The sequence below is a fragment of the Somniosus microcephalus genome, chromosome 9 (assembly GCF_052327205.1).
Source record: "Somniosus microcephalus isolate GS21.2 chromosome 9, FLI_Smic_1.0, whole genome shotgun sequence".
Classification (NCBI taxonomy): Eukaryota; Metazoa; Chordata; class Chondrichthyes; order Squaliformes; family Somniosidae; genus Somniosus; species Somniosus microcephalus.
Window position 1 is genome coordinate 9,798,130 of NC_140995.1, and position 27,335 is coordinate 9,825,464.

Below are 27,335 nucleotides of genomic sequence, written 5' to 3' on the forward strand. Positions count from 1 at the left end.
GCGACCATGCAAGGTAATTATCTTTCTTCTTCATTAAGCATCTTTCACACACTTTAGAAACATACCAAAGTAGTACAATATAGGAAGAGCGAGGACCCTGCAGAGGAACTGTAACACCAACTGTCAGGACAGATCTGCCAGAGATATATGTACGTACAATAGTCAAATCTAAACTGTAATGCTCAACAAGCACCAGGATTTCTGTATTTGGAAGCTTCACAAATACCGTCAACGGGAACCTGATTGAGAGATGGTCAGGCACAAATGTGTAATAGGCACAATGACCCTTAAACAGCCTCTCTAAATCTCCATTCTGCAAGACAGTAATAGTGTATAACATAGTTATCGATTTACCTATCCTTTGTCACTGGGTTGCCTATGGTCTGTTCATCATAGTAAAAAATAAACGCTGATACTTCCAAAATTACAAGAGATATGGCAACTTAGGATTCCATGAGCATTGAAAAGACTCCACTTCTCTATGGTGTAGCAGCAGATGCAACAATAGGACAACAATTTCTTGGGCCAACTGAAATTAGAAAGCATTTTTTTGGTACGAACTTCAGGTGAATGCTGAGGAATAGTTGATCAGAATGCTAAGAAATCACTAACTTTCTGAACCAAAAGCTATGGTCCATGTAAGAACTGAAGATCACAAGATCCCAGGTGTTCAAAAGAAAACTGCCATATAGAGAAGAAAGCATGAGAAATTTCATTTCTTTGCATCAAATATTGTATGCATTTATCATGTCCACACACAAAGCTGGGTGGGCCTTTGCTTTTTGCATGGTATTTGAAGCCTCTGTCAGATGTTGGTATCAACTTAAGGCCCCAATTGTGGAGACACTTGTTTTGTTTTGATGTAAAACATTAATTAGCTCTTCACTAACACTACAGTGCAGATGGATAAAAAAAGTCAGCAGATTGTAATGTGCAGTTAAAACCAAACATGGGAAATAAACAGTGAAAGGGTATTAGTGACTGAGAACTGACTTCCTTGATGAAACAATCCTGTTAATCAGCATTTAATTGCTAATGCAAATTACCTGGTGCCCTGCAATCACAGCATACATCATTTCCAGTCATCCGCTGTACCTCTACAATAATCGCTTTTGTTAGCTCCTGGACAATATTATTTTCTCCTGTGTTATGGTCTCCCTTGAAAGCATTGTTTAAAGCTTCTTCTTTACTGTTCTGCAAAACGGACATCCAACTAAAGAATAGAAAATAAGAGCTATTTCAGACAGCATGGAATTGAAAAGGAAGTATTTCTATGTAAGATTATGCTTACAATAAAAGTTATATCCCTGCTCTCTAGAGATTTTGACTTTGTGCTCATGAATCTCAGGCACTATAAAGTGTCATAAGCTTCCAACTCCTTGATGGTGTTTATTATTTCTTTTTAGTCAGTTTTCCCCTCTTGTTGGATACAATTTAACATGTATCAAGCATTATCTGGTATTTGTATACACTGTGCAACACTTCCATTGAATGAATGTTCTTTCAAGCCTTAGCTTGGCTCATCCACAAGGTGAACACCGGTGAAACTGTCACATATCAGGGGAGTAGTGGGTAATGGGTTGGCAGGGCCTCATTGTGCCACCAAGTCCACAGACAGGATAGAGTTGGAGAGCCCAGTAAAAATATTGTGGGCTGATTAGGCATACAAATGCAAATCATCATCGGATATGAATTTATCAGTTTATTCAATAGCTATTTACAGCAGTTTGAAAGAATAAAAGCACAATAAAGTAAAATATGTAACATCAGTATTAGAACATCACTAATGATTAATTAACAGTCTGAGAAAATCTGGAGAGTCCACAGAGTTAATAGAATGGCTAGCTTCAAAATCTAACTGTTTTATAGCGTTCGATCTATAGGAATGATACCAGTTGCTTGTTCTTTTCTAGCAAGTTAGCTCTGGTGCCATGGGCAAAACCAAAGTATTTGACATTTTTCCTCTGGTTAGATTTATGATTTCTGTTTCAAGGTAATCATATTTGTTCTGTTTCTCGGTCCATGCTTTTTCCAAGGATTAATTACGGTCTTTGAATCTTATCGTAATGTCAACAAATGCCATCTCATTTCCTTTATGGAAGAATGATATCTGGTTTCCAGACAGACAGATGTTCATTTTGATGCATTTAAGGGGAAGCTAGATAAGTACATGAGGGAGAAAGGAATAGAAGGATATGTTGATAGTCAGATGAAGTAGAGTGGGAGGAGGCTTGTGTGGAGCATAAACACTGGCACAGACCAGTTGGGCCGAATGGCCTGTTTCCATGCTGTAACTTCTATGTAAACTTGGCTCAATATGTGATGTCCATTCATACTTGCTTACCTTATCTTTAAATTTATCTAGAATCTTATTGTGTCTTTTGATTCTGGCATCTAGAGCCTAAATGCAGTTTCCAGATACATGAAAGATGATCTCTCTTGCAAGGTTACATCTTTTGCACATCTTATTTAAAATTGGTCTTCTGTGAGAAAGAGTACAGCAGGTTGGTTATATACTGCTTCTCAGAAATAAAAGATTTGATAAATTGGGATTGTTTCATACCATTGCGTAGGTCTGCCCTGTTAGATTTTCTATCATTTTGATAGTATCCTATTCCTGGACATGGAAAAGTTGCCAATTGTGGAATTCCCTTTTCTTCCATTTGGCATATCTGTTTACTGGTTTGGGTACTTTCTGTAACCATTCTGTTTTTTCTATCTGTGGTACTATAATGTTACTTGGGTTTGCTTCCGAGTTATCTTGGTTTCTGTGGTCTCTTTCATTATTGAGTCGAGATGGTCAACAATGGCTTTAATTCTTCAAAATCTCACAACAGTTGCCCTGTTTTTTATCCCTTATATTCGAATAATGTCAAAATTATAGTCTTCCCATTATCAAGGGCTTTGATCTTTTAGATGATAATTTCCAAACAAGGCAATCACAAGCCTCTATCTCGTGTTTGGCATATAATGGACTGTCTGATATTTTACTTGACAGATGCAGAATCTCTTTTACCAGTTTCATCATTATTCTATCAAGTTCGATTCAAGTGTTTTGTGAGACTTCTGAAAGTATAAAATGGAAAAAGATTTGAGGAATTATGAAAATGTTTAGGGTTTAGACTCAGTTAGTTTGAGATCTACTTTCCAAAGCTTACTGATCCAACCAGTTTTTTGGCCCATCTGTTTTTGGAGGCCCCAGAATAGAGATCAATTCTGGTGCTAAGGCATCTTTTAATGTCGCCATAAGGTATGTAGTCAATGGGTTTGCCATTGATAGACCATTTCTTCAAATGGTTATAAATAAAGGTCTTATTTTTTGAAGTCTTCTTCATATTAATCTTTTGTCTCGTCTTATTGTAGAATCACTGAAGGATTTTCAGATTTTTGGCCATTCTAGAGTGTGCGTCATTCATGATGCCAATGTCAACAGCAAAAGCACAAGCCACACAGTTGCTGGACCATTTGTTACGTTTCACGAGAATTCCTGATCCTTCCTTTTCTAGGGTGCAGAGTTGTGGATCCATAGTAATATTTTAAACAGTATAGGTAAAGGAGGGTGTCACTCTTTGACTCCTCAGCTCATTTTGATTGGATCAGTTTTGGCATTTCCACCTTCTATTGTTGATTTATTCATATATAGATTGTCAATTGACATATAACTCTGTTTGGCGAACCCATCCAGTTCGCAGCTTTTCTAGTCATTTTGAGACCAACCGAGTTGAAAGCTATGCAGAGATCAACCCAATTCCAAAGCTTCAACAAGATTGATAAAATCCACCGTAAGTTCTTTTCTATTACTTTTAGCATCTTTCATTATGTTCTGCAAGATTATTTTCATTACATCGTGCTGTGGCTGAATTGAACCCCTTTTGTCTGAGGTTCAGTTTGATGCTCTCAGCCGCCCTCTTTGCTATAATCTTTATGAAGAGGCTTAGCAACACTGGGTCGATGGTGATAGGTCACTAATTTTCTATGCTTTTGGTAGTTCTTTGTTTTCAGTCTTGAGAATCAAGACTGACCGACTCTTTTTACTGTATCTAGGACGGGTGTGCCTATGTCGTGTCTGAATCAGATGCCTTGGTCGAAGTCGAGTGGTCTGTCTGGTTTTATTCTTATTACTAGTTGCTTAAACTAGACCAATGGAAGGCTTGGGTTTCTGCTTTTTGCAATACTTCCTTCACATCCACTAGGAGGTTATTTACTACATGGATATGTTTCACCCTTTGATGGGTTTTTGAATGTGAATTTGGGGTTTGAAGTATTCTGATGAAAACTGTCCACTGGGTCTTATTGTTTTAAGGATCAATTGGAGACTTCCAGATCCTCCTCTGCAAGTGAGGGAATATTCACAAGTTTAACCACTCCTTTTCTTGTAGACTCCCTTAAAAGCTAGATAATCAGAGATCTGTTTATTCATTTTTCATGTTAAAGTGGTTGTTAATTAGCATGTTTGTATTTCTTCTACCTTGTTTCTTCAAATGACCATGTTGATTTTTAGCTCGTTTTTCTCCAGGAATATTTTTAACTGTCCTTTTTTGGTTTCTCAGCACAGGAGGTTACGTCTCTCACGGTGCCCAAGGCCCCTTTGGGTTTTGAACGGTTGGTTGCAAAACGTACATTTTAAGTCACCTTCTGGCTCGGTTAATGCTTCCCTTAGCATTTGGCATGATGGCAGGAGAGGGAATGATGATTTTTTTTATTGCATTTGGTGCATATTGTGATGATGCTTTTGATCTGGTGTTTCTTCTTCATATGGTTCTTAAATAATGTGATAGATTTATATGCTTCTTTGCACTGGTGGCAAAGCAGACCAATCAACTGGGTAAGGGATGATGATTTCATTCTGCCGGTTTCAGTCATCCTTGGGCTCGGTTTGTACACCCGCCTGTTGTTTCTACGCCCTCAAAGCTGTTATTGTCAACTTTGCATATTTCTGTTCCTTTAAGATTTCTGTTTCTTGAGTTATAAATTGTGAATCTTTGAACATACCTGCCTCTTGGATCTTATTTTCAACTAGATGCTCAACTCCATTGTTTTGTTTGTCATCACCAACTTAATTTTTCCAACATTTTGTCAAAAGTAACCTGAATCGGTGTCAATTGGATGGGTAAAATTATGGTTCAAGTATAAAATCCTCCTCTCTTGTTTATGTGAAGGCTGTATGACTGAGAGAACACCAATAAGTCTGATCCTATACTCATCAGATATCCACCCATGCACACTTTTAGCAGTGTTGGCAACCAGGAGTAGGGTATCTGACCAATTTTCATCTTTCTACCACAAAGGAATTGAGGACAAATGTCGGGCCCCACCACTATCTGGGCTGAGATTAGCTAACTCGGCACAGACTAGGAATCAAACCTTGGTCTGTATGGCTTAGCTACACACTGGATAAATTCAGTGAGTTATCAGGAGAGCTCCTTTGATTCGCTAATATGCCTGACACTGTATTTAAATAAACAAAAGACAATAAAATGAAAGATTGTATAAATTTCAAAGCATTTGATCAGGAGGCCCTGGTTTCATTCTTTTGTCCCAATGAGAACTTTTAGATCATTAAAGTAAACTCAGCAATATCACTCTTAGCAATTTATTGTAGCCAGTGATAATTATAAAATGGATATATAATAGAAACTGCTCAAATGCAAGGAGCAGAATGATGGGGCAACACAAACTGTTTCTATTGAATAACTGTTTACGTCCTCATGTGAACTCCTCAGTTGGAGTTACTTTCTTAAATTCAGAGAGAAATTCTCCACAATGACACTAAAATGTGTACAATATTACGTAATTGAATTTTGCTCATTAATACTTTTGGACCATGAAAACTACCATTAATACAGCAGATTACAGTAGCTAATATGGCAGTTCAACAGTTGTGTCCATAATTGCCATTTCACCAGCGCTGCGTGGATGGTGGTTTTACCCTTTTGTGGTCTTCTTAAACCATAAATGTACTCCAACCCCCACCCCCCAAAAAAGTGTTGCCAGTGCAGAAGAGTTCCATTTAATACACTATGTAAGGTCTCTGCCTTTGTGGTAACAATTTAATTTATAATTTGTCAGGAAGGTTTTATAGTAGTCTAGATAGCAATGTACAAACATTGTGGAGTAACAGTTTAATTGAACAATACTGCCTTACTAAAATATAGCCAGCCTCATTATAACTCACCTGAAATTATGTGCCCTGAAACCCAGCTTCTGAGCTGTCAATTATACATAACAGAGTGTATCTTTAAAATGTTATATTCAGTTACGGAGGATATAATTACATGGGAAGGAGAGATTTCTATCTCCTCTTACAACTCATTTTCTTCCCATTATCGTATTGCTCACATTATATGCCAACTTCTTTGGGGGGGAAAAAAACTCATCTTGAACCCAGACCACAAACACTGGTATAGAGGGGAGGTCATCCCAAGAAAGTGAATTTGAGACAATCCTGGAAATTACAGAGTAAGTGGCCCCACCACTTTGGGTATTAGGACAATCCACAAAGTATCCAAAGTGGCCCATTTTGAGCAAGACAGATGCAGGTTTGAACTAGCCAGTTATTGTGAAGGGGCCCCATCCTTCTTGCTTCATTCAGATCATAACAATTTTTACATTTTTTATTTTAATTAGTAACTTATAGCTCAACAATATTGCAACAAGTTTAAAAGTGTTTGTCGCTAGTCAGACTGATCCAGAAGACATGTAGCCTATTCTGTTTCCAAAATAAAAATAATTCTTTGCTACAGAGCCACTGTTATTAAGCAAATCTTCTTAAGCTATTAAGCATTATACACCAGTAGTTTTAAAACTTACACTTGGCATTCCTGTTCATCATCCACTTGAAAATGGTATGTTCTGTCATCTATACATGGACAAAAGAAGATGCATTGCAAATTTAAAATTCAAACCATTAGAAGTAAAGTGTTGCAAATCAGAAATGTGCTTTTATATACTGTTTTGAGTCCCAAAAGACAGACTTTATGTGACGTTAACAGAAAATTCAAAAGAATTATTTCAGGTTTCCTTAAAAATATTTCAATCAATTCAATCTTATGGAAATTCTTCATTATAAAATCTCTCTACACTTTTCCAAACAAACTTGCATTTATAAGCAACATTAATGTAGAAAATGTCTCAAAGTTTATCCCCTCCCCAGGAAAGAGTTTGCTGCCGTGCCCTCCTCCCACCCAAGAAGTTTTCCGGCATTGTTTCCCTTCATCCCTCCTCTCTTCATACTCTTCCTCTTTCCCCATCTTCATCTTCACCCCTTCCACTCCCCTCTTTGGCTCTAGTAATCTCTGATTTCTGAGCCTGCTTGATCTGAATATTGCACTTGATCTCGACGCTGAGTGAGTATCACCTTGGGAAATTGACTAGAATTTGAATATTTTAAGGTAGGTAAAATATGTAGTTAGGGATATTTCCCTTAATTTTTAAGCATAAAAATCTTCAATCAATAATTACATAGGAAATCGTATCTCATGTTTTAATCAAATTAATAGTAGATTTATGCACATATATATTTCTAATATTTTCTAAATAGCTATAGTTTTGCATAGCTTGTGAACATCCCTTAAATTAAGTCCCTATCTATGGAGGTATTTTCCTTGGATCTGATGCACAAGTAATTCAATTATTATTTTTTTAAACATACGTGATATGAGATCAAAACATTTTCTCTCTTCTGGGTTTGCTTTCACCTGACACGTGAGTAGATTGAGCTTTGCTGGTGGTCTGTTAACCTATGAGAAAAGCAGAAATGATTGAAAGCATTCAGAGGAAATTTTGCTAGAACTAGAACAAGCATTGCATCCAAGTGTCAACTACTGCACTGGCACTGCAAGTGACAGCATTTTATTACATGAAATGCAAGCAATAAACCTTCCATGTTATACAATCAAAAGTATTCCTCTTTTACACGCCGCCTAATATTACTATCCATTGATTTCAATGGAGAATAAAATTGGGCAGCATCGCACCCGATGCCATCAGTTTCCCGACGGGCAGGTTACATTAAAATTGCCCCATATGTCACACTGTCCATATTGGTAGAGGGAAAACTGACAGCTTGACTTGCATAAGTTGAATATACTAGTTGATCATAACATGCACAGCAGTCATGAAGAAATTCATAACCCATACTGTACCAAAAGCACAGCTGAAGGAGCAAGTAGGGTAACAAGTAGATCAATGTTAAAATTAATGCACTCCAACAGCTATTCCCAAAGCATCAAGAATTACATGAACATACTGCCATGAACGAACAAAATTGGGCATATTTCAGAGTCAACATGTTTAAATAAAGGATAGTCTCTTAGGTAAATAGCTTGTAATACTGACACTTCTTCCTCTTTTAACCAAAAGCATGTTATTACAAAAAGGAAAGACAGTTTGAAACAGTAAATAAGATGAAATTATATTTACCATTCAAATACATTTTTGCATCCAGCTGTATTAATCTCACTGGTACAAGAAACTACATGCAGCTCACCTAAATGTCATAATTAGATCACTGCAATTTTTGCCCTCTATTCCAAAAGCAGGGAAAAGCTTCAGAAGCTTTGAATTTTTCTGAATAACTGAGGTGTCCCCAAGGCAACAAATTGCCATACTAAGGTTCTTTGCTTGTGTAAAAGGTGATTGATTTAGGTCAACATCTATTTTGTAATCAAGCAAAATATATTGGTTTTCAAAATATGAAAGATGTTCAAAATATGAAAGGTTTTGAGAGGCTCAATAATGAAAGATTGGTTGGTTAATCAGTGACAAGATGCATAGGCCTAGAAATTGGGTTGTGGCGCCAAAGTCGCCTGAGCGCAGGATTTCGCGCAGCGTTCGAGGCTTTAGCGATCGTCAGATATTCAGTTTCATTGCCCCTAGAGGGAGACGGGGCGAGGCTCGAGGCGCTCTGCGTCTCTCTTAGGGCGCTGAAACTGAATATCGCAGCGCAACGTGCCGGAGTGCCACACGCTGCGGCACGGCACGCTGCGGTACTGCAGGCCTTCCTCCCATTGTTAAGGGGGAGGGTCCTGCAACAGCGCGATCCCCGCTCGCAAGTGCCGGCAAACGAGCCCGGCACCAAGGAGAAGTGCCGGGCTCTTGGGAAACAGCCGGCAATGCCGCGGGGGCGGGGGTAGTCAGGAGGCCGGGGACGGAGGTGCTGGCAGGCGGCCACCGAAAAAGGCGGCCGCCCCGCACCTCCACCTTAACTTGCGCCGCTGCCGGCACAGCAAGGCCCCGTGAACCGGGCGCGGGTAGCAAACGGCGCAACTGCAGCGTTCGCTACCAGGCGCAACTGCAGCATTCGCTACAAAGTATCGCGAACAGGGCGCGAAGCACACCGATGACGTCATCGGTGGCGGCGCAGCACAAATGGCTAACGCCACCATTAGCGCCCCTGCTGAATATCGTGGGAGGCGCAGCCAGTGGCGCTTCAGCCACTGACTGCCTCTTTAGGCGCTAACAGGCGGCGCTACTCACCCAATTTTTCCCCCATACATTCAAGATTATCAGGAAAAGACAGGATAAAAAGGATTTTTTAATGCCTTATCATAATGAATGTTTAGCCATCAAGTTTCAATTTTTATTGCTCCCCACCTTTCAAATTTGCCCTGTACCACAAACAAGGCCTGAAGTTTATTTATGGGAAAATAACTTACTCAGAGAAAGAGTTTCCTCACCTGTCTCAGTTACAAAAAGGATCTGTTGATTATTAACCAAGAAAACAGAGCATACAGAAGACACACAAAATTCACAACATAATTCACATGATCAGAAGTATTTTTAAATACCGTTGTCTTAAAACTTGACTAGAAAATATATTCTTGTTAATGGAGAACAGGAGCCCTGCAAAGTTGAAACATTTCTCTTGATTTGTATTGTACACAATTGCTGTCAAGTTGTGCCTGCTTCTAAATTCTACTTTTAAAAAAGCATATTAATCATATCTGACTTTCAAGCTTACATCCACCATGTAGATCACACAGGTTTCTGTATGGTTAAATAGTTATACATACCCTTTACTTCTGCATGTATTTAAATATGCTAATCTGCTAGTCTTTCTTCAATACCTGTAAGCAAGCTCAGTTACATAGAACTTACAGCACAGAAACAGGCCATTCAGCCCAACTGGTCTATGCCAGTGTTTATGCTCCACACAAATCTCCTCCCACATGTACTTATCCAGCTTCCCCTTAAATGGATCTATGCGATTCACCTCAACTATTCCACGTGGTAGCAAGTTCCACATATTTATGGAAACAACGGGGTAGATTTTCATAAAGCTGTCAGGAAGGAGGCGGGACTACAACTTTTGGGTTTTAGTCCTGCCTACATTGACGTCCGGCCAATCCACGCGATTTTCCCTTGATTGACCTTGTTGAGCCCGCCCAGCGGGCTCTGCAGGCCAATTAAGGGCCACCCGGCAACAGGTGACGTCACAGACTGAAATTTCATCTGTCAAGAGGTCTTGACAGATGAAATATCAGTGTTTCACAGCTGTTTGAAGCTGTCAAACACTGACAGTCTGACTTCTAACCTGAGTCCTTCTACACAGACTCCGTTAGAAGTCTCACCGGCAATGAAAGCTGAAGGCTGTCACTTTTGACAGCTCGCAGCCATTTTGCTTTCAGTGCCGGCTGAGTGATGGACTCCCGAAACCTAGAGGACGAAAGGCTGTTAAGATAAGCACAGGTAATTTAAACTTCTTCACACACTTTAGACACACCAAACACACTTACCTTTGCACTCATGCACCCATCACTCACCTGAACACCGACATCACGACCCCTCCAAGTCCTTCAACCCGACGGCCCGCCTGCTCTAACCTGGCGTGGTTTGGAGCCGTCGGGAAACCCACACGACACCCCTCAAAATAGGGATTAGGCTAAAAACTGCCTGTTAACTACCTGTTAACAGGCAGTTAATTGGCACTAATCCCTTCCCGCCTCGGGTCAGCGGGTCCCAGTGCGGGGCGGGTAACCGCCTCCCCAGAAACTTACGTGGAGGTGGGTTTTGGGCAGGATGGTGTCGGGATTCCCGAATTCGGGATTTCACCCCCCCCAACACGCCTGAAACCCCGCCTGACAGCTCCAGGAAAATCGACCCCATCTCTACATCTACCCTATTAAATCCCTTCATAATTTTAAAGAGCTCCATTAGGTCACCTCTCAGTCTTCTCTTTTCTAGAGAAAAGAGCCCATGCCTGTTCAGACTTTGCTGATAGTTATATATATGTTAAACTGTTGGGAACACAGGAATGGTATAGAAAGCAACTTCTCAGATTTATAATGTTGGATATAAGGTTAGATAGACACTTGGGGGGGGGGGGGAAATTGGGTATCGCCCATTTTGGGGCGCTGATATCGGCCGGGCGCAAAGTTTAGCATCCGGCGCTAATTATCACCTCCAATTGCAAAATTCGCCTCTCACCCCTGGAGGCGATTTGAGCGCTAAATTAGGCGCTACACACCTCTCTTAAGGCGCGAACGTCGGGGAGCGAGGCGCTACCTCAGAACGCTACCGAAGCTCAGGCGATGTCCGTTACCATTGAAGCCAGACAGACTGGCGCCGTCCAGTTCTTAAAGGGGAGGGGCCATCTTGCCGGCCCTCCACACCCTGCTCATTGCAGCCTTGAATCTCGGCCTGGAGAGACCTTGAAAGCAATTGTGTTGGAAGCACTAATGAATAGGCCCAGGGAAAGAGCTCGGCGCTTAGGAACCTCAAAAGTGGTGCTGTGGGCCAAAACTCCTTAGGACAGCGTTAAGTCTCTTTAGGCGTCTCTCTCCCTCTCAAACTGCGTGTACCAAAAATTGTGCCGACAAGAAAAAGCAGGAAGCGCCCGCCTTTAAATAGCGCTCAGCCAGCCCCTTCCCGACTTGAAAACATTCCCCTCTACTTGTCGTTCCTAGCGGCAGGCTTAGCTAAGGCAGGGGGCGCGACTCAACATCTGGTCCGGGGTGCGTCCGGGGCATTGCACGTTCGACTGACGTCACGATCTGTGGGCGCAGGAGATCGTGGCGGTAGTGTTTAGCACAACCGCAAAATGACTGGTCAATTTTGCGAGTGGCACTAAAATTGCCGCGCTCGGGCACTAAATTCCTAGTGCCCCCCGGAGGCGCTAACCATCCAAATTTTTCCCACTTGGAGTTTTATTCAATTTAACTTTGAGGACAAGGTAAAATTTTCCAGAACTCTTTCGCAGATGATAGAATGTTTCAGGTAGACTCATGATTGAAATTTTAAATGCAGGTCCGAAGTACAAAACTGTACCTCATTAGCACTAATTTGGCAACATTACTCAAATACCACAATGATTGCTTGTAGAATCATAGGCCTCGGTATTTATAGGGAGGCAGGGAGAGAGCGGGGGAAACCTGCAATGGTCGGGCACGTGGAGGTCCTGCTGAATTTAACACCAGGACTTCGTTATAATTTTTTTCTTCTGTTTCCTGCCCGGCAGCTGTCGTTGGGGGGTGGGTTAATATCAAGGCAATAGAATTTTACAGCAGAGCGGCAGCCAATTTGCGCACAGCAAGGTCCCATAAACAGCAATGTGCTAATGACCAGATAATCGTTTTTTGTTATGTTGGTTGAGGGATAAATATTGGCCAGGACACCGGGGATAACTCCCCTGCTCTTCTTCGAAATAGTGCTGCGGGATCTTTTACGTCCACCCGAGTGTGCAGACGGGGCCTTGGTTTAATGTCTCATCCGAAAGACGGCACCTCCGACAGTGCAGCACTCCCTCAGCACTGCACCGGGAGTGTCAACCTAGCTTTATGTGTGCTCAAGTCTCTGGAGTGGGGACTGTGAACCCACAACCTTCTGACTCAGAGGCAAGTGTGCTACCCACTGAGCCACAGCTGACACTAAATTTTTTTTTTTTTTTATTATACTAGCTAGTTTAACTGTATTTAAAAAAAGAGGAAGACTTTTTTCCAAAATTATGAGATGGCACCTTTGGCAATTTTTTTTTTAATGAGAGCATATCTCTATTTTATCATGAGCTGCTGGTCTGTACAGGCCACATAATATCTCTGGCCAAGAGGAATGGCAATGAACCTGTGCCCAGATATTCAAAGGCTCGGAGTCAGCCAGCAGAAATGTAACAATGTTCCCCAAGGGGAAGTACCTGGCCTGTGTTCCCCATACATGTCATGGCTGCCGTGATCAGCAGAGCAATAACATGAGAGAAAACAAAATTCATTTCCTGAAGTTCCAAGTGTTGACCACTGGACTGCGAATAAAATGGTACCGGAAACTCTTTGGGATCCGGCACCGACGGGACTGGGATGGTGCCGGATGACGGAGAGGTTATCTACCGAGGCTATTTTTAACAAAACAAAAATAAAAAAATCAAGAAATGTGCAGTATACAGAAATTGGGTACTCCCGGCAGCGCGGGATAGTCAGGCTCCTGTTATTGAGGTGTTCGGACTTCCGACAGCACCAAGAAGCCGAGTAGTGGCAGTTTGGAGAACTACCCCCACTGATTAACTCGGCCACTGCGGGAGACTCAGACTCGGCAACATTTCCGGTTATTGAGGTGTTGTTTTCGGAGTATGAATTTTGCCGGTTAATAGAGAATTCCGGATATTTAGGTGCCGTTTAAACGAGAGTTTTCTGTACTTTTAACATCAACATTCCAGTAGCTTAGTAGTTAAAATATTGGCTTCCGAACAAGATGCCTCAGGGCTGAATCTGTCTACCATGACTGGAATCATTTTCATAAATTCTCACTGGACTATGAGAAGTGCTTCAGCATTTCCGTCTAGAGGGAACAACTGACCCTGTCATCTGACCCTACTACAAGTGCACCTCGCATTAATTATGGAGAGACAATACCAATAATTGAGGAATATTTTGCAGCTTGGATCTTTCCACTTGCTCAGCTGAAGGCTCTTTGAAGCCCAGAGGCTTATTTTACCTCTTGCAAAAGAGGACAGGCAAACTAATACAACACTATTAATTTAAAATTTTAAAGCTTTCTGAATCTCTCATTCACTATTGTAACTACGTAATCTCTCTCTTTCTCTTAGGCAGCGTTGGTGGTACCTCTCCAGTGCTTTGAGGTGCCTGCTGTACATGGTCCATGTCTTTGAGGCATACAGCAGGGCGGGTATCACTGCTGCCCTGTAGACCATGAGCTTGGTGCTGGGTTTGAGGTCCTGGTCTTCAAACACTCTTCTTCAGGCGACCAAAGGCTGCACTGGCACACTGAAGGCGGTGTTGGACTTAGTCATCGATGTCTGCTCTTGTTGACAGTAGGCTCCCGAGGTATGGAAAGTGGTCCACGTTGTCCAAGGCCTTGTCGTGGATTTTGATAATCGGGGTCAGTACTGTGTGGCAGCGGCAGGTTGGTAGAGGACCTTTGTCTTACGAATGTTTAGTGTAAGGCCCATGCTCTCATACGCTTCGGTGAAGGTGTGGACGATGGTTTGGAGTTCACCCTCCGAGTGAGCGCAGACGCAAGCGTCATCTGCATACTGTAATTCGACGACAGAGGTTGGGACGACCTTGGATCTGGACTGGAGGTGACGGAGGTTGAACAGTTTCCCGTTTGTTCTGTAAATTAGCTCCACTCCAGCGGGGAGCTTACTGAGGGTGAGATGGAGCATTGCAGCAAGGAAGATCGAGAAGAGCGTTGGTGCGATGACACGGCCTTGCTTGACCCCGGTCCGTACGTGAATTGGGTCTGTGGTGGAACCGTTGGTCAGGATCACGGCTTGCATGTCGTCGTGAATCAGGCGGAGAATGGCGACAAACTTTTGAGGGCAGCCGAATTTAAGGAGGACTCTCCATAATCCCTCACGGTTGATGGTGTCGAAGGCCTTTGTGAGGTCAAAGAAGGCCATGTACAGCTAATACAACACTATTAATTTAAAATCTTTCTGAATCTCTCATTCACTATTGTAACTACATAATACTTCACGTAGGAAAGCAGAAAACTCCAAATTTATCACCTCTAACTGCTTTATGATCAAGAATGCATTGTGCTGCCACAATTCTAACAAAAATTAATACATAATTTAGAAGTCAAATTACTGTGAGGACAATTCGACCTCCATCCATGGGCAGCACGGTGGCATAGTGGTTAGCACTGTTGCCTCACAGCGCCAGGGACCCGGGTTCGAATCCGGCCTCGGGTGACTGTCTGTGTGGAGTTTGCACATTCTCCCTGTGTTTGCGTGGGTTTCCTCCGGGTGCTCCAGTTTCCTCCCACAGTCCAAAGATGTGCGGGTTAGGTTGATTGGCTATGATAAAAATTGACCCTTAGTGTTAGGGGGATTAAATAAGTGGGGTTATGTGTTGGTGTACGGGTTACGGGGATCGGGTGGGATATGTCGGTGCAGGCTCGATGGGCCGAAATGGCCTCTATCTGCACTGTGGGGTTTCTGTGATTCTGTGATTACTCCCTTTCCCTGTGTCCAAGGATTTTCTCCCCTTCCTCTTTCAATGTCATACTTCTGTAGAGAAGACACCAGGCACACAACCTACTTTCAGACAATCAATTATAGCATTCTTTAACTAGTCACAAATAGGCAAAAATTATCTCAGGAGGTGCTCACTGCTCGTTATAGTCTCTTTACAGCAATATATGGATGTGATAGTGGGTCCAAATTTCATGGTGCAGCCATTAGATACTTTGCCTCAGAATACATTAAATCAAAGATGTAATTTCCAAAAGGAGCAACTGAAAGACTTTGATTTAAATTAGACCACAAATAATTTTTCCCCCTCCTCTCCTAGGAGTAGTGACTCATGCTAGCATACAGTCCACAAAAATCGTCCTCCAATATCATACCCAAGTGTCCACTCTTTATATGTGAGAGTAGACAGTTTTGGCAGTCGACTCAACTGCAGAAGGAATCATGGTCAAGTCCGATAGTGTTACAGGAAACTCTATTATCTGGCACCAACGGGACCGCCGTGGTGCCGGTTTATCACAAAGTCCGGATTACAGAGAGGTCTAGTTTAAAAGGTGCGAGAGCTCCGTACACAGCAACAAATCCAGGCTTCCCTGTTGCTTAGCAACATGTGCAGGAACTCCGGCCACAGACCAAGCGTCCCTGTTGCTTAGCAACAAGTGCAGGAACCCCAGTTACACAGCCACAGATCCAGGAACTGCCACTAATATGAAGTAAAACTTACCTGAACCTACTCCTGAATTTTGCCGGTTAACAGAGATTTCCGATTATTTAGGTGCTGGTTAAAAGAGAGTTTCCTGTAATTTGATGACGACAGGCGCACACTTTCACGAGAAGTCACTTAACTTGGATCAGCCGCAGAAATCTTGGCCCTTTCTCTCCCGTCTCTCCACTCCATTCTGCTCAATTACAACAAGCCTAATTTTGATCTCTCTATTGTTGAGATCAGCTAACTCAGAACAGAGTAGAAATTAATACTGAACTTTCCAGGTATGATCCAATGCCCCAACAGTTAACAATCAGTTGAAATCTTGCACCCTGTAGGGAATTTATGCAATCGGCCATTGGGACAGCTTTACTTAAATTTTCATAACCTTTTTTATTCTATTTCCTTTCACAGAACTTTATAACAAAACAGTTATCGACACTCCAATCTGCACTCGATGCAACTGCACATAATTATCTTGTTACTATGCAATATTTCTATTGCTGGTTTTTAGAAAAGATACCAGTACACCTCTAAATCTCGAAAAGAAACTGAAAAGACGCTGATTTATAAGTTACCTCAAATAAAACTGAAGTCATGAGACTCAAACGATACTAGAAATCTGGTCCAATTCTCTATAGAGAGCAGGTTCTATTTTTTTTACATGAGCTCATCAAAAGAAAGCAACGAGCTGATATGAAAAAGTCTCCAATTCCTATGGTATGAAATACAAAATCGGCAACTTACTGTTCCATGTGAGATTGTAAGATAACCATTTTTTACTGTACACTTCCTTTTCTGCCACACTTTCCTGATTCTGGAAAAAAATACATTAACATTAAAATGTGCACATATTGGGGAAGAAACTGGCCTTCTTTGCGCCTCCAGGGGGTGATAATGGGGCGCTAAAGGCTTACCGACCGGCCGCGGCGAAATTACAATGCCCGAGAACTTCCATGGTGGGTTAGCGCAGGCACTAAAACTTACCGCCTCGATCTCCTGTGCCCCGGAGATCGTGATGTCATCCGGTGTGCAGCGCCCTGTTATCGCCCTGGATGTAAAATACGCTTCCGCCCCCTGCAGCATCGCCGGGCGTCCACAACGGCAGCTACAGGAGGCGTTGTTACCTCTGCTGGCCACTTGGGGAGTGCTAATTAAAGGCAGTGGTGGTCAGGTAGGCCAAAATTTAATAAAGTCCCCAGTATACTATATTTTGATATTTTTCCAGCCCACGATTGATCAGCCCTGCACTCAGAGTACTTGGGGCTGCTATGCGTGTATCGCAGGTGCCGTCGATGACTATTCCCAGCCTTAGCTTTCAATGACCGCAGCATTAGCCCTTCGCTTTAAGGGCGGGAAGGAGCCTGCAAAACCAGCAGCGCTGCACGGAACATTGTGTAGCGCTCTGCCGCTACCGCCCCTCTTGCTCCCTTTAGCGCTGCAATGGAAGTGGTAGCACTTGATTTTGCGCTCCACTTCCCCCTTGGAGCACTAAACCGGAAGTTCCCGTCAGAATCAATTGCGTAGCTCCTGCAAAAGTTAGCGCCCTCCATACTTTTTGGGAATACAACTTATTTTGAATGGAGAATAATTTTGAACCGTTTGTGAACCTCTACATTTGAAATCATTAGGTTGTATCTCCAAAGTTGTTGGAATCTCCCCACTGCTGTTGGTTAGGCCAGAAATATTTGTTTTTCCTGGGAGGTTTGATGGACCGTTGCTTTAGCAAGTTGGATGCCCCTTTGGGAGGAGTTCCCAAGATGAACTTAGAGTGTTTTTCAAGCATTTCTTAAAAGTGGCTCAACATTTTAGAAAAAAAATCTTTTAACTTACCCATCACTTTTTTTATACAGAGACCCACATTTTTCTGTTCCATGTTCTTTGTTCCCCTGAGGCTGATGTAAGCTGTACATTGTGCTCTGGCGAACCTGCGAATCCTAAACAGAGTAATAATTTTATTACTCCTCAGTACACAATTTAAATAAGCTATCTTAATGGAAGACAAGAAGGGATGGTGAAGAGTTATACCTAAAATGCTAACTCTGTTCTCTCCACTGATGCTGACTGATCTGCTGCATGTTTCCAGCATTTTTTGTTTTTGTTATAAGGCAGGACGGTACTCCATTAACTACCAGTACCTAATTAATGCCACATCACTTTCTTTCTTTCTAATTCAAAATTAGTTAAACGTTTATAACTCAGTGAAGAACCACTTGGGGTATTTTATGCAGTTTGTATTTATTGTATCTACTCCAAAATGGGCTAGTGCAAGTTGGAGCGCATCATAGGAGCGTACTTTCAACATAGGTAAAATTGAGTTATCACATGCAGTTCCACATAAATATTGGACAAACTGCAAAAAAGTGATTCTACATACTCATGATCTTCAGCTGAGATAAAAGATACAAGTCTTATGGAGCTGTTTATAGCATGAGAAAGAACTACCATGATGTAGGTCTTGCATATTTCAACATTTTTATTTCCTTCCCCTTAAAGAGGACTAGGCAAGATAATACAATGTTAAGAAAAAACTGGCTAGCCCATTGCAAGTTTTGATGCAGAGTGCATCCCAAAGCATCTGGTCTTCAACAATGTGATGCTTCCAAACCAGCACTGTAGTAGGAAGCTTACTTTGATAACCTATCCAACCGTTGTTTATTGCAATTAAGACACTAAGTATGCCACCATTAGTCAGCTGCAAATCACAAAAGTGGCTTTGATTTACTATCAAAATTTCAGACAAGCATACAATTAAGACTTGCTGATTTTGGATCGACATTTTATTTGCTTGTGGAAAAGAACCTGGACTCAAAAGATGAAAAGCACCAGCTTCATTTATAACAAAAAGTCCCGAAGATTAAAAACTAGATTTAACTATTGCAAGTAGGTGGGTCTGCAATTACAGTAACTAGCAAATGATGCCTGGCTATTTGCGGGGTATTATCACGTGTGCACCAACAAACATACAAGTTTAAAAATTACAGAGCAAAGTAATATAACAGTAATAAAATCCAAGGTCTAACACAGTAATATTTTGCTTTCTTTTTAATCGCAGAATACAGATAACTCAAGCATAAAATATGTCTATATTAAGACAGCATGATCAAATAAGGCTTAAATACAAGAAATATCCTCTGACCAAAATTAAATGGCAAACTATCAACAGGCAATATTTAACAACCAATCAGACAAAACACAAGAACAACTTACTCTCCTAGACTTTGATCACAAAGGGTGAATGCATTTTGGAAGGAAACAAAATATATCCTTTAGTTACAAGAAATTTAACAAAATCACATTAAGAATAGGTATAATACATTGTCTACCAAGTTTACTAAAGACTGGATGAAAGTTATACTGTATTCTTATTATCTAATCAACCACTTCCACAAATAAATAGATCATAATCTACAGAGTATTTCAAACATCACAGGCCTCAGAAATTCTCCACACATCATTTCTGGAGAATGATCTAGTTCCCTGCAAATTAAAGCCCCTTGAGAATATATTTTACATTAAAGCATCAATTTTAAAACATTCGCAGTTCTTCTTTTCCTTTTTCATAATCTTAAAAAAAAATCTAGTTGCCAAACATCAATAACTATGATGGCACAGAAAAATGTTAATTCAATCCCTTCTAGTTGGCTCTGTTTAAAATATAGATTTACTGATAACAATATTTTCTTTTGCCAAACTGGTCTATATGGGTTTTTTAATGTTAACAATGTAGCTTAATTTCTTAAATCTTATTTAATCTTGAGGGTTAGTTCTATATTTAAGTGGATTTGAGCCAACATAGGAATGAGAGTAGCCCTCTCGGCCTCTAGAGCCTGTTCTGTCATTCAATTAGATCATGGTTGATTTGTACCTCAACCACATTTACCCACCTTAGCTCCATATCCCCCAATACCCTTACCTAACAAAAATATATCAACCTCAGTCTTGAACATTTCTATTGACCCAGCATCAACAGCATTTTGTGGGAGATCCAGATTTCCACTATCCTATGTGTGAAAAAGTGCTGACCAATTTCACTCCTAAATGGCCTACTGCTAATTTTAAGAACATAGGGAAACCAAGTAAAAATTAACAAAAATGTTATTACACAATGCATTTCCAGAGTTATAGATGGTGAATTGGTAGCCATCTAGAAGTGTAAAGTTGACGAACATGCGCTTTAGACACAGATATCAGTTAATTCAAGTCTGGTTAACCTAGTAACCACATCTGGAAATTGCCGTTTATAGCTTAACCCTCAGGCAATCAAAGGAGGAAAGAGAAGAGGTGGAGAGACTTAGAGAGGGAATTCCAAAGCTTAGAACCTAGGCAGCTGAAGGCACGGCCGCCAATGGTGGAGCAATTAAAATCAGGGATGATCAAAAGGACACAATAGGCCGATTGCAGAGATCTGGGGGGAATTATAGGGCTGGGGGAGATTACAGAGATAAGATGGGGCGAGGCCATGGAGGAATTTGCTTAACTGGGAGCCAATGGAGGTCAGCAAACACAGGGGAGCGGAACTTGGTGTGAGTTAGGACATGGGCGGCAGAGTTTTAGATGAACTCAAGTTTATTAGGATATAGATATATAAACATCAGGAATAGCTTCATTATTGTTTTTTCTTTATACTACTAAAACACATTACATTAATTTCTATGTAAAATTGTGTCAAGACATTTCTGTGCTTGCATTTCAGCAGTTTTTCCCCATCCACATTTATTTTAATCTTTGTAACGAATATATTTCTATTCTACGTTTTCCAACATTCCTTCCCCCCTCTATTTTTCTGCCAGATTTCTTCCCTCCTTCTCACCTGAAACCTGGGTATGGCTCTACATGTGCCAATCACCCTACATTAATCATCCAAATGAGCATTCTTCATGTGTAAACTTAGACAGAAGGGGCCTAGGTATTCCAAGCGTAACAACAACAGTAATCTATTCATTTTCAATTGGTTACCGTCTGCGTTACAATTGGAAAATCTAGCCTAAAGTTTTAGCAAGCTATTGCATGAATGATTCAATGTCACACAATTATTTCTTTTCAGATCAAAGGACAATATTGCCTATATTTTTCATCACAGTGTCTGGGTCACACTCTAATTGTACCCAATGTGATCCCAGGTCTCTGAACAAGATCACAGTTGCAAACCATTTCTGTGCTTTGGCATGTGGTGCTCCAACTTGCCTCCTGCTTCACCAGTGCCCAGAATTTGCGGTCCTGATTACAGCGAACTGGCAGCGTTCAGCGTCATTTCGCTTTTGAAACTGACTGCAACTTCAGGATTTAGCGCAGGTGCAGCCTAATGCGGAAATCCTGAAGTTGCAGTCTGCCATTCACTGCTCCTCCACAGGCTGCGCTGTGTGCCCCCCTCCTCCTCCAACTGAGCCGGCAATCAGTGAAATCTCTCAAATCATGGAAACTGACGAAACTTCAGCTCTTCCGCAGCAATTACGCTGTTAAATACCCCATTAAAAGTTCAGAGTGATTATTTGCACGGCGTTTTTGATTCCCTTTGCGTATGCGCACTCGATCCGGTCGCACATGCGCAATCCAATATATGAGGAAGCCGGAAGTAGGGCCGAACCATGTTGCCGAGCCTGAAGCTGCTGTCATTGCCGCCTGCCTTGTCTGCTACTCAAGCCTGAGCCTTCTACTCAGGCTTTTGGGTTATCTTTCAAAAATCAACGACTATACTAAAGGAGCCTCCAGGACTTTTGCCTAGAATATTGTAGTGATTATCTGCCCGAATATTTTCGCGGCCTTCTGAGAGTGAGGAAATCGGAGGTGGGAGAGAGAGGGGGGGCGAGATAGAGTGGGGCAGGGAGACTGGGGGAGAGAGGGGCAGAAAGAGAGAAAGAGACGGGGGAGAGAGGGGCAGAGAGAGCGTGTCTGGGGGAGAGACGGGCAGAGAGAAAAAGACTGGGGGAGAGAGGGGCAGAGAGAGAGAGAGAGACGGGGGAGAGAGTGGCAGAGAGAGAGACGGGGAGAGGAAGAGAGAGATTGGGGGAGGCAGGGGGGGAGAAAGAGAGAGCCGACGAGGGAGAGAGCGCGCGGAAGGTCAGGAACTTGGGCGGGAGTAGGAGGTCAGGAACTTGGGCGGGGGGTGTGAGGAAGTCAGGAACTTGGCGGGGGGGGGAAAAGGGGGAGCAGAGGAGGTCAGGAACTTGGGCGGGGAGAGGGAGGAGGTCGGGAATTTAGAAACAGGAGTAGGCCATTCAGTCCCTCGAGCCTGTTCCACCATTCAATGAGATTGGCCCATAGCCCTTAACACCTTTGGTTAACAAAATGCTATCAATCTCAGATTTAAAATTAACAATTCATCTAGTATCAATTGCCGTTTGAGGAAGAGAGTTCCAAACTTCTGCCACCCTTTGCGTGTAGAAGTGTTCACTAATTTCACTCCTGAAAGGTCTGGCTCTAATTTTTAGACTATGCCCCCAGTCCTAGAATCCCCAATTGCGGAAATAGTTTCTCTCTATCTACCCTATCTGTTCCCCTTAATATCCTGAAAATTTGGATTAGATCACCCCTTAACCGTCTAAATTCAAGGGAATACAACCCTAATTTGTGTAATCTCTCCTTGTAACTTAACCCTTGAAATCCAGGTATCATTCTGGTAAACCTACGCTGCACTCCCTCCAAGGCCAATATATCATTGAAGTCGTTAATAAATATTGTGAATACAGGAAACTTTGGTTTATCCGGAGGTTAACTGTCCGGAATGCTCGAGCCACCGGCAAAATTCAGGAGTCGGTTCAGTAAGTTTTTTTTCTTTTCGTTGCTTTTTTCTCACTAGTCAGGCTCTGCAAGGTCTAGCTAAAGCTGTTGCTTAGCTACAGAGACGCTTGCAAGCTACGGCCGACTATTTAGAAGCTGTGGGTTTGTTGCTAGATACGGAGCTCAAAAGCTTCCGTATGTTTTAACATTTGCGCTGGTTTGTCCGGCAGTTTTGATGGGACGGCAACAGCTCGGTCCCGTCAGTGCCGGATATCACAAAGTTTCCTGTAGTTGAGGCCCCAACACAGATCCATGTGGGACACCACTAGTCACCTCCTGCCAATTTGAGTACCTACCCATTATCCCTACTCTCGGTCTCCTGCCGCTCAGCCAATTTCCTAACCAGGTCAATAATTTGCCCTCAGCTCCGTGGGCTTCTACCTTAGGTAACAGTCTCTTGTGTGGGACTTTATCAAATGCCTTCTGGAAATCCATATAAACAACATCCATAGGCATTCTCCTGTCCACTACTTTAGTCACCTCTTCAAAAAATTCAATCGGATTTGTCAGATATGACCTACCTTTCACAAATCCATGCTGGCTCTCTCTGATCAACTGAAAATTTTCAAAATGTTCAGTCACCCCATCATTAATTATAGATGCTAGCAATTTCCCCACAAGGTTAACTGGTCTATAATTCCATGGTTTCCCTCTCTCGCCATTCTTAAAAAGCAGTGTGACATGAATCTAGAGAACTTTGGAAGATTATAGTTAGGGCATCTGCAATGTGCTCACCTACTTCCTTTAAAACCCTGGGATGGAAATTATCTGGCCCTGGGGATTTGTCACTCTTTAGTGCCATTATTTTCTTTATTACTGTTATTTTACCTACATTAATTTTATTGAGTCCCTGTCTCCGATTCAATATTTGTTTCTTTGGGATTTCTGGCATGCTATCCTCTTCTACTGTAAATACTGATGCAAAGTAATTATTCAACATACAATAGCAAAATACTGCGGATGCTGGAAATCTGAAACAACAACAGAAAATGCTGGAAATACCCAGCAGGCCAGGCAGCATCCGTGGAGAGACCTTGAAGGGTCCCAGACCTGAAACGTTAACTCTGTTTCTCTCTCCACGGATGCTGCCTGGCCTGCTGAGTATTTCCAGCATTTTCTGTTGTTATTTTTAATTATTCAACATGTCCACCATTTCCCCATTGTCTTTGACAATATCATCACTTTCAGTTTTTAAGGGGCTAACATTGCTCCTGACCACCCTCTTTTTCCTAAAGTAACTATAAAAATTCTTTGTATTGATTTTGATATCCCTTGCAAGTTTCTTTTCATACTCCCTTTTTATAGCTCTTACTATCTGTTTTGTGACCCTTTGCTGTTCTTTGTATCTTTCCCTATTGCCAGGATCTGTTCTATTTTTTGTATTTTTGTATGCCCATTCCTTCAGTTTTATGCTGTCCCTTACCTCTTTAGTTGTCCATGGCTTTTTTTTTTTGCTAAGTAGAGCTCTTGCCCCTCAGGGGTATAAACTGGTTCTATATCATGTTAAATTCTTTTTTAAACATCTCCCACTGATCTTCTGTCATTTTACCCATTAACAGATTTGCCCAGTTTACTGTGGACAGTCTCTGCCTCATCCGGTTGAAGTCGGCCTTACCTAAATCTAGAATCTTAGTAGCTGTTTGGTGTTTCTCCCTTTCAAACGCTACTTTGAACTCGATGTTATGATCGTTATTAGATAAATGTTCACGCAGTTAGGCTGTTAACTAAATCTGGCTCATTACTCATTACTAAATCTAATAGGGCTTGCCCTCTTATTGCCTCTAGGACATATTGTTGTAGAAAATTATCCCGGACACACTCAAGAAATTCACTACCTTTCCGACAGGTGCTAGTCTGCTTATCCCAATCTATATGAAAGTTAAAATCCCCCATTAAAACCACTCTACATGCTTGTCTAATCTCTGCATTTATACAATCTCGTACTGCAGAGCTGCTACCAGGGGGACTATATACAACTCCCACTACAGTCTTAGATCCTTTCCTATTTCTTAATTCAACCCATAAGGTCTCCACTGGCTGCATACCTCTCTTTAAATCCTCTCTTATCATTGAAGTTATTTCATCCCTAATCACGAAGACTACTCCTCCCTCTCTGCCATTTTCCCTATCTGTCCTGTAAACCTGATATATTTAGTTCCCAGTCCTGTCTGTCCTGCAGCCATGTCTCAATAATGACTACCATGTCATACCCTCCAATTTGAATTTGTGCGTGCAGTTCATTCAATTTATTCCTTATATTCCGTGCGTTTGTATAAACTTGGGCGGTGGGGGCAGGAACTTGTTTGGAGGGGTGGGAGAAGGTCTTAACCCACGAGGGTGAGCCCTGTCTGTTCCAAGTGAGCTCTGTTCTGTCTGGAGTAGGCAGTCAGAATGGCTCGAATTACACTTTGCAAAGTTACTGATTACGTAGGCGGGGAGATCTAATTACACATTCCAGAGAAATTGCTGGGTGTGTCTTGTCCTCCAAGGGGACTAATCAGCAATCAGGACTTGTTATCCAAGGGGACCAATCAGAGCTTTAGGTGTTGCAAATAAACACATCCTTATAAGTTAGACCCTTTTGGATTAGGTGTAACTGGGGTTTTAACAGCACATTGATAGCTAAATAAAGGTTATGGCCCTGAAAAACTATTTAATTTTGTGCAGCATCAAATTTAACCATTTTAATAAAAATTAAAATTGCGAAACTTTAAAAAATGTAATATATTAAAAAAAGTTTGATCACCTTTATTTCAGGTTTGCATTTTCCCCATGTGAGAGCCCCATCTTTGTTTTGCTCTAACATTTTTAAAAAGTTAGACTTTTAAGAGCTTACCCATTTCCTGTCTGAGAATTCTGCATTTTGATTGGCTGCTTAGATAGCTTGTTGACTTCACAGCAGCTTGCACTATGGGATTCCCAATATGCTACATTGATTTGAATTACTTGCCGGAAAACCCAAACTTCTTGACACAGAGATCGTGAGATCTTTGTGTGAAGCTTACTTTGGGGCCAGCGGATTTTTTTAAATTCACTCCTGGCAAGTGGGCGTCACTGGCAAGGCCAGAATTTATTGCCCATCCCTAATTGCCCTCGAGAAGGTGGTGGTGAGCCGCCTTCTTGAACTGCTGCAGTCCGCATGTTGAAGGTACTCCCATAGTGCTGTTAGGGAGGGAGTTCCAGGATTCTGACCCAGTGACGATGAAGGAACGGCGATATATTTCCAAGTCAGGATGGTGTGTGACTTGGAGGGGAACGTGGAGTTGATGGTGTTCCCATGCGCCTGCCTCCCTTGGCCTTCTAGGTGGTAGAGGTCGTGGATTTGGGAGGTGCTATTGAAGAAGCCTTGGCAAGTTGCTGCAGTGCATCTTGTAGATGGTAAATGCTGCCGACACTGTGTGCCGGTGGTAGAGGGAGTGAATGTTTAAGGTAGTGGATGGGGTGCCAATCAAGCGGGCTGCTTTGTACTAGATGGTGTCGAGCTTCTACAGTGTTGTTGGAGCTGCACTCATCCAGGCAAGTGGAGAGTATTCCATCACACTCCTGACTTGTGCCTTCTAGATGGTTGAAAGGCTTTGGGGAGTCAGGAGGTGAGACACTCGCCGCAGAATACCCAGCCTCTGACCTGCACTTGTCGCCACAGTATTTATGTGGCTGGTCCAGTTAAGTTTCTGGTTAATGGTGACCCTCAGGATGTTGATGGTGGGCGATTTAGCAAAAGCAATGCTGTTGAATGTCATTGGGCAGTGGTTAGACTCTCCTTTGTTGGAGACAGTTATTGCCTGACACTTGTGTGGCACGAATTTTACTTGCCACTCATCAGCCCAAGCCTGAATGTCATCAAGGTCTTGCAACATGCGGCCATGAAGTGCTTCATTATCTGATGAGTTGCGATTAAACTGAACACTGTGCAATCATCAGTGAATATCATCACTTCTGACCTTATGATGGAGGGAAGGTCAATGATGAAGCAGCTGAAGTTGGTTGGACCTAGGACACTGCCCTGAGGAACTCCTGCAGCAATGTCCTGGAACTGAGATGATTGGCCTCCAACAACCATAATCACCTTCCTTTGTGCTAGGTGTGACTCCAGCCAGGAGAGTTTTCCCCAATTCCCAGTGACTTCAATTTTACTAGGGCTCCTTGACGCCACACACAGTCAAATGGTGCCTTAATGTCAAGGGCAGTCACTCTCACCTCACCTCTGGAATTCAGCTCTTCTGTCCATGTTTGGACCAAGGCTGTAATGAGGTCTGAAGCCGAGTGGTCCTGGCGGAACCCAAACTGAGCATCGGTGAGCAAGTTATTGGTGAGCAAGTGCTGCTTGATAGCACTGTTGACGACACCTTCCATCACTGTGCTGATGGTTAGGTGTAGACTAATGGAACGGTAATTGACCGGATTGGAGGAGGGAGGTAGATGCTA

The 27,335-nt window shown here is 42.1% G+C and overlaps 1 protein-coding gene across 2 annotated transcripts in view; it reads right to left on the reverse strand.

Annotated features, from left to right (window-relative positions):
- The window catches only part of asap2a (ArfGAP with SH3 domain, ankyrin repeat and PH domain 2a), a 210,422-nt gene that overhangs the window by 35,297 nt on the left and 147,790 nt on the right, over positions 1-27,335 (reverse strand). For both annotated transcript variants that reach the window (XM_085996347.1, XM_085996348.1), the window contains 5 exons: positions 17,964-18,067; positions 16,878-16,947; positions 7,652-7,739; positions 6,811-6,859; positions 1,047-1,213 (listed from right to left, as the gene is read on the reverse strand). In XM_085996347.1, the coding sequence (XP_085852473.1) occupies positions 1,047-1,213; positions 6,811-6,859; positions 7,652-7,739; positions 16,878-16,947; positions 17,964-18,067 (478 nt within the window). The remainder of the gene's footprint in view (positions 1-1,046; positions 1,214-6,810; positions 6,860-7,651; positions 7,740-16,877; positions 16,948-17,963; positions 18,068-27,335) is intronic.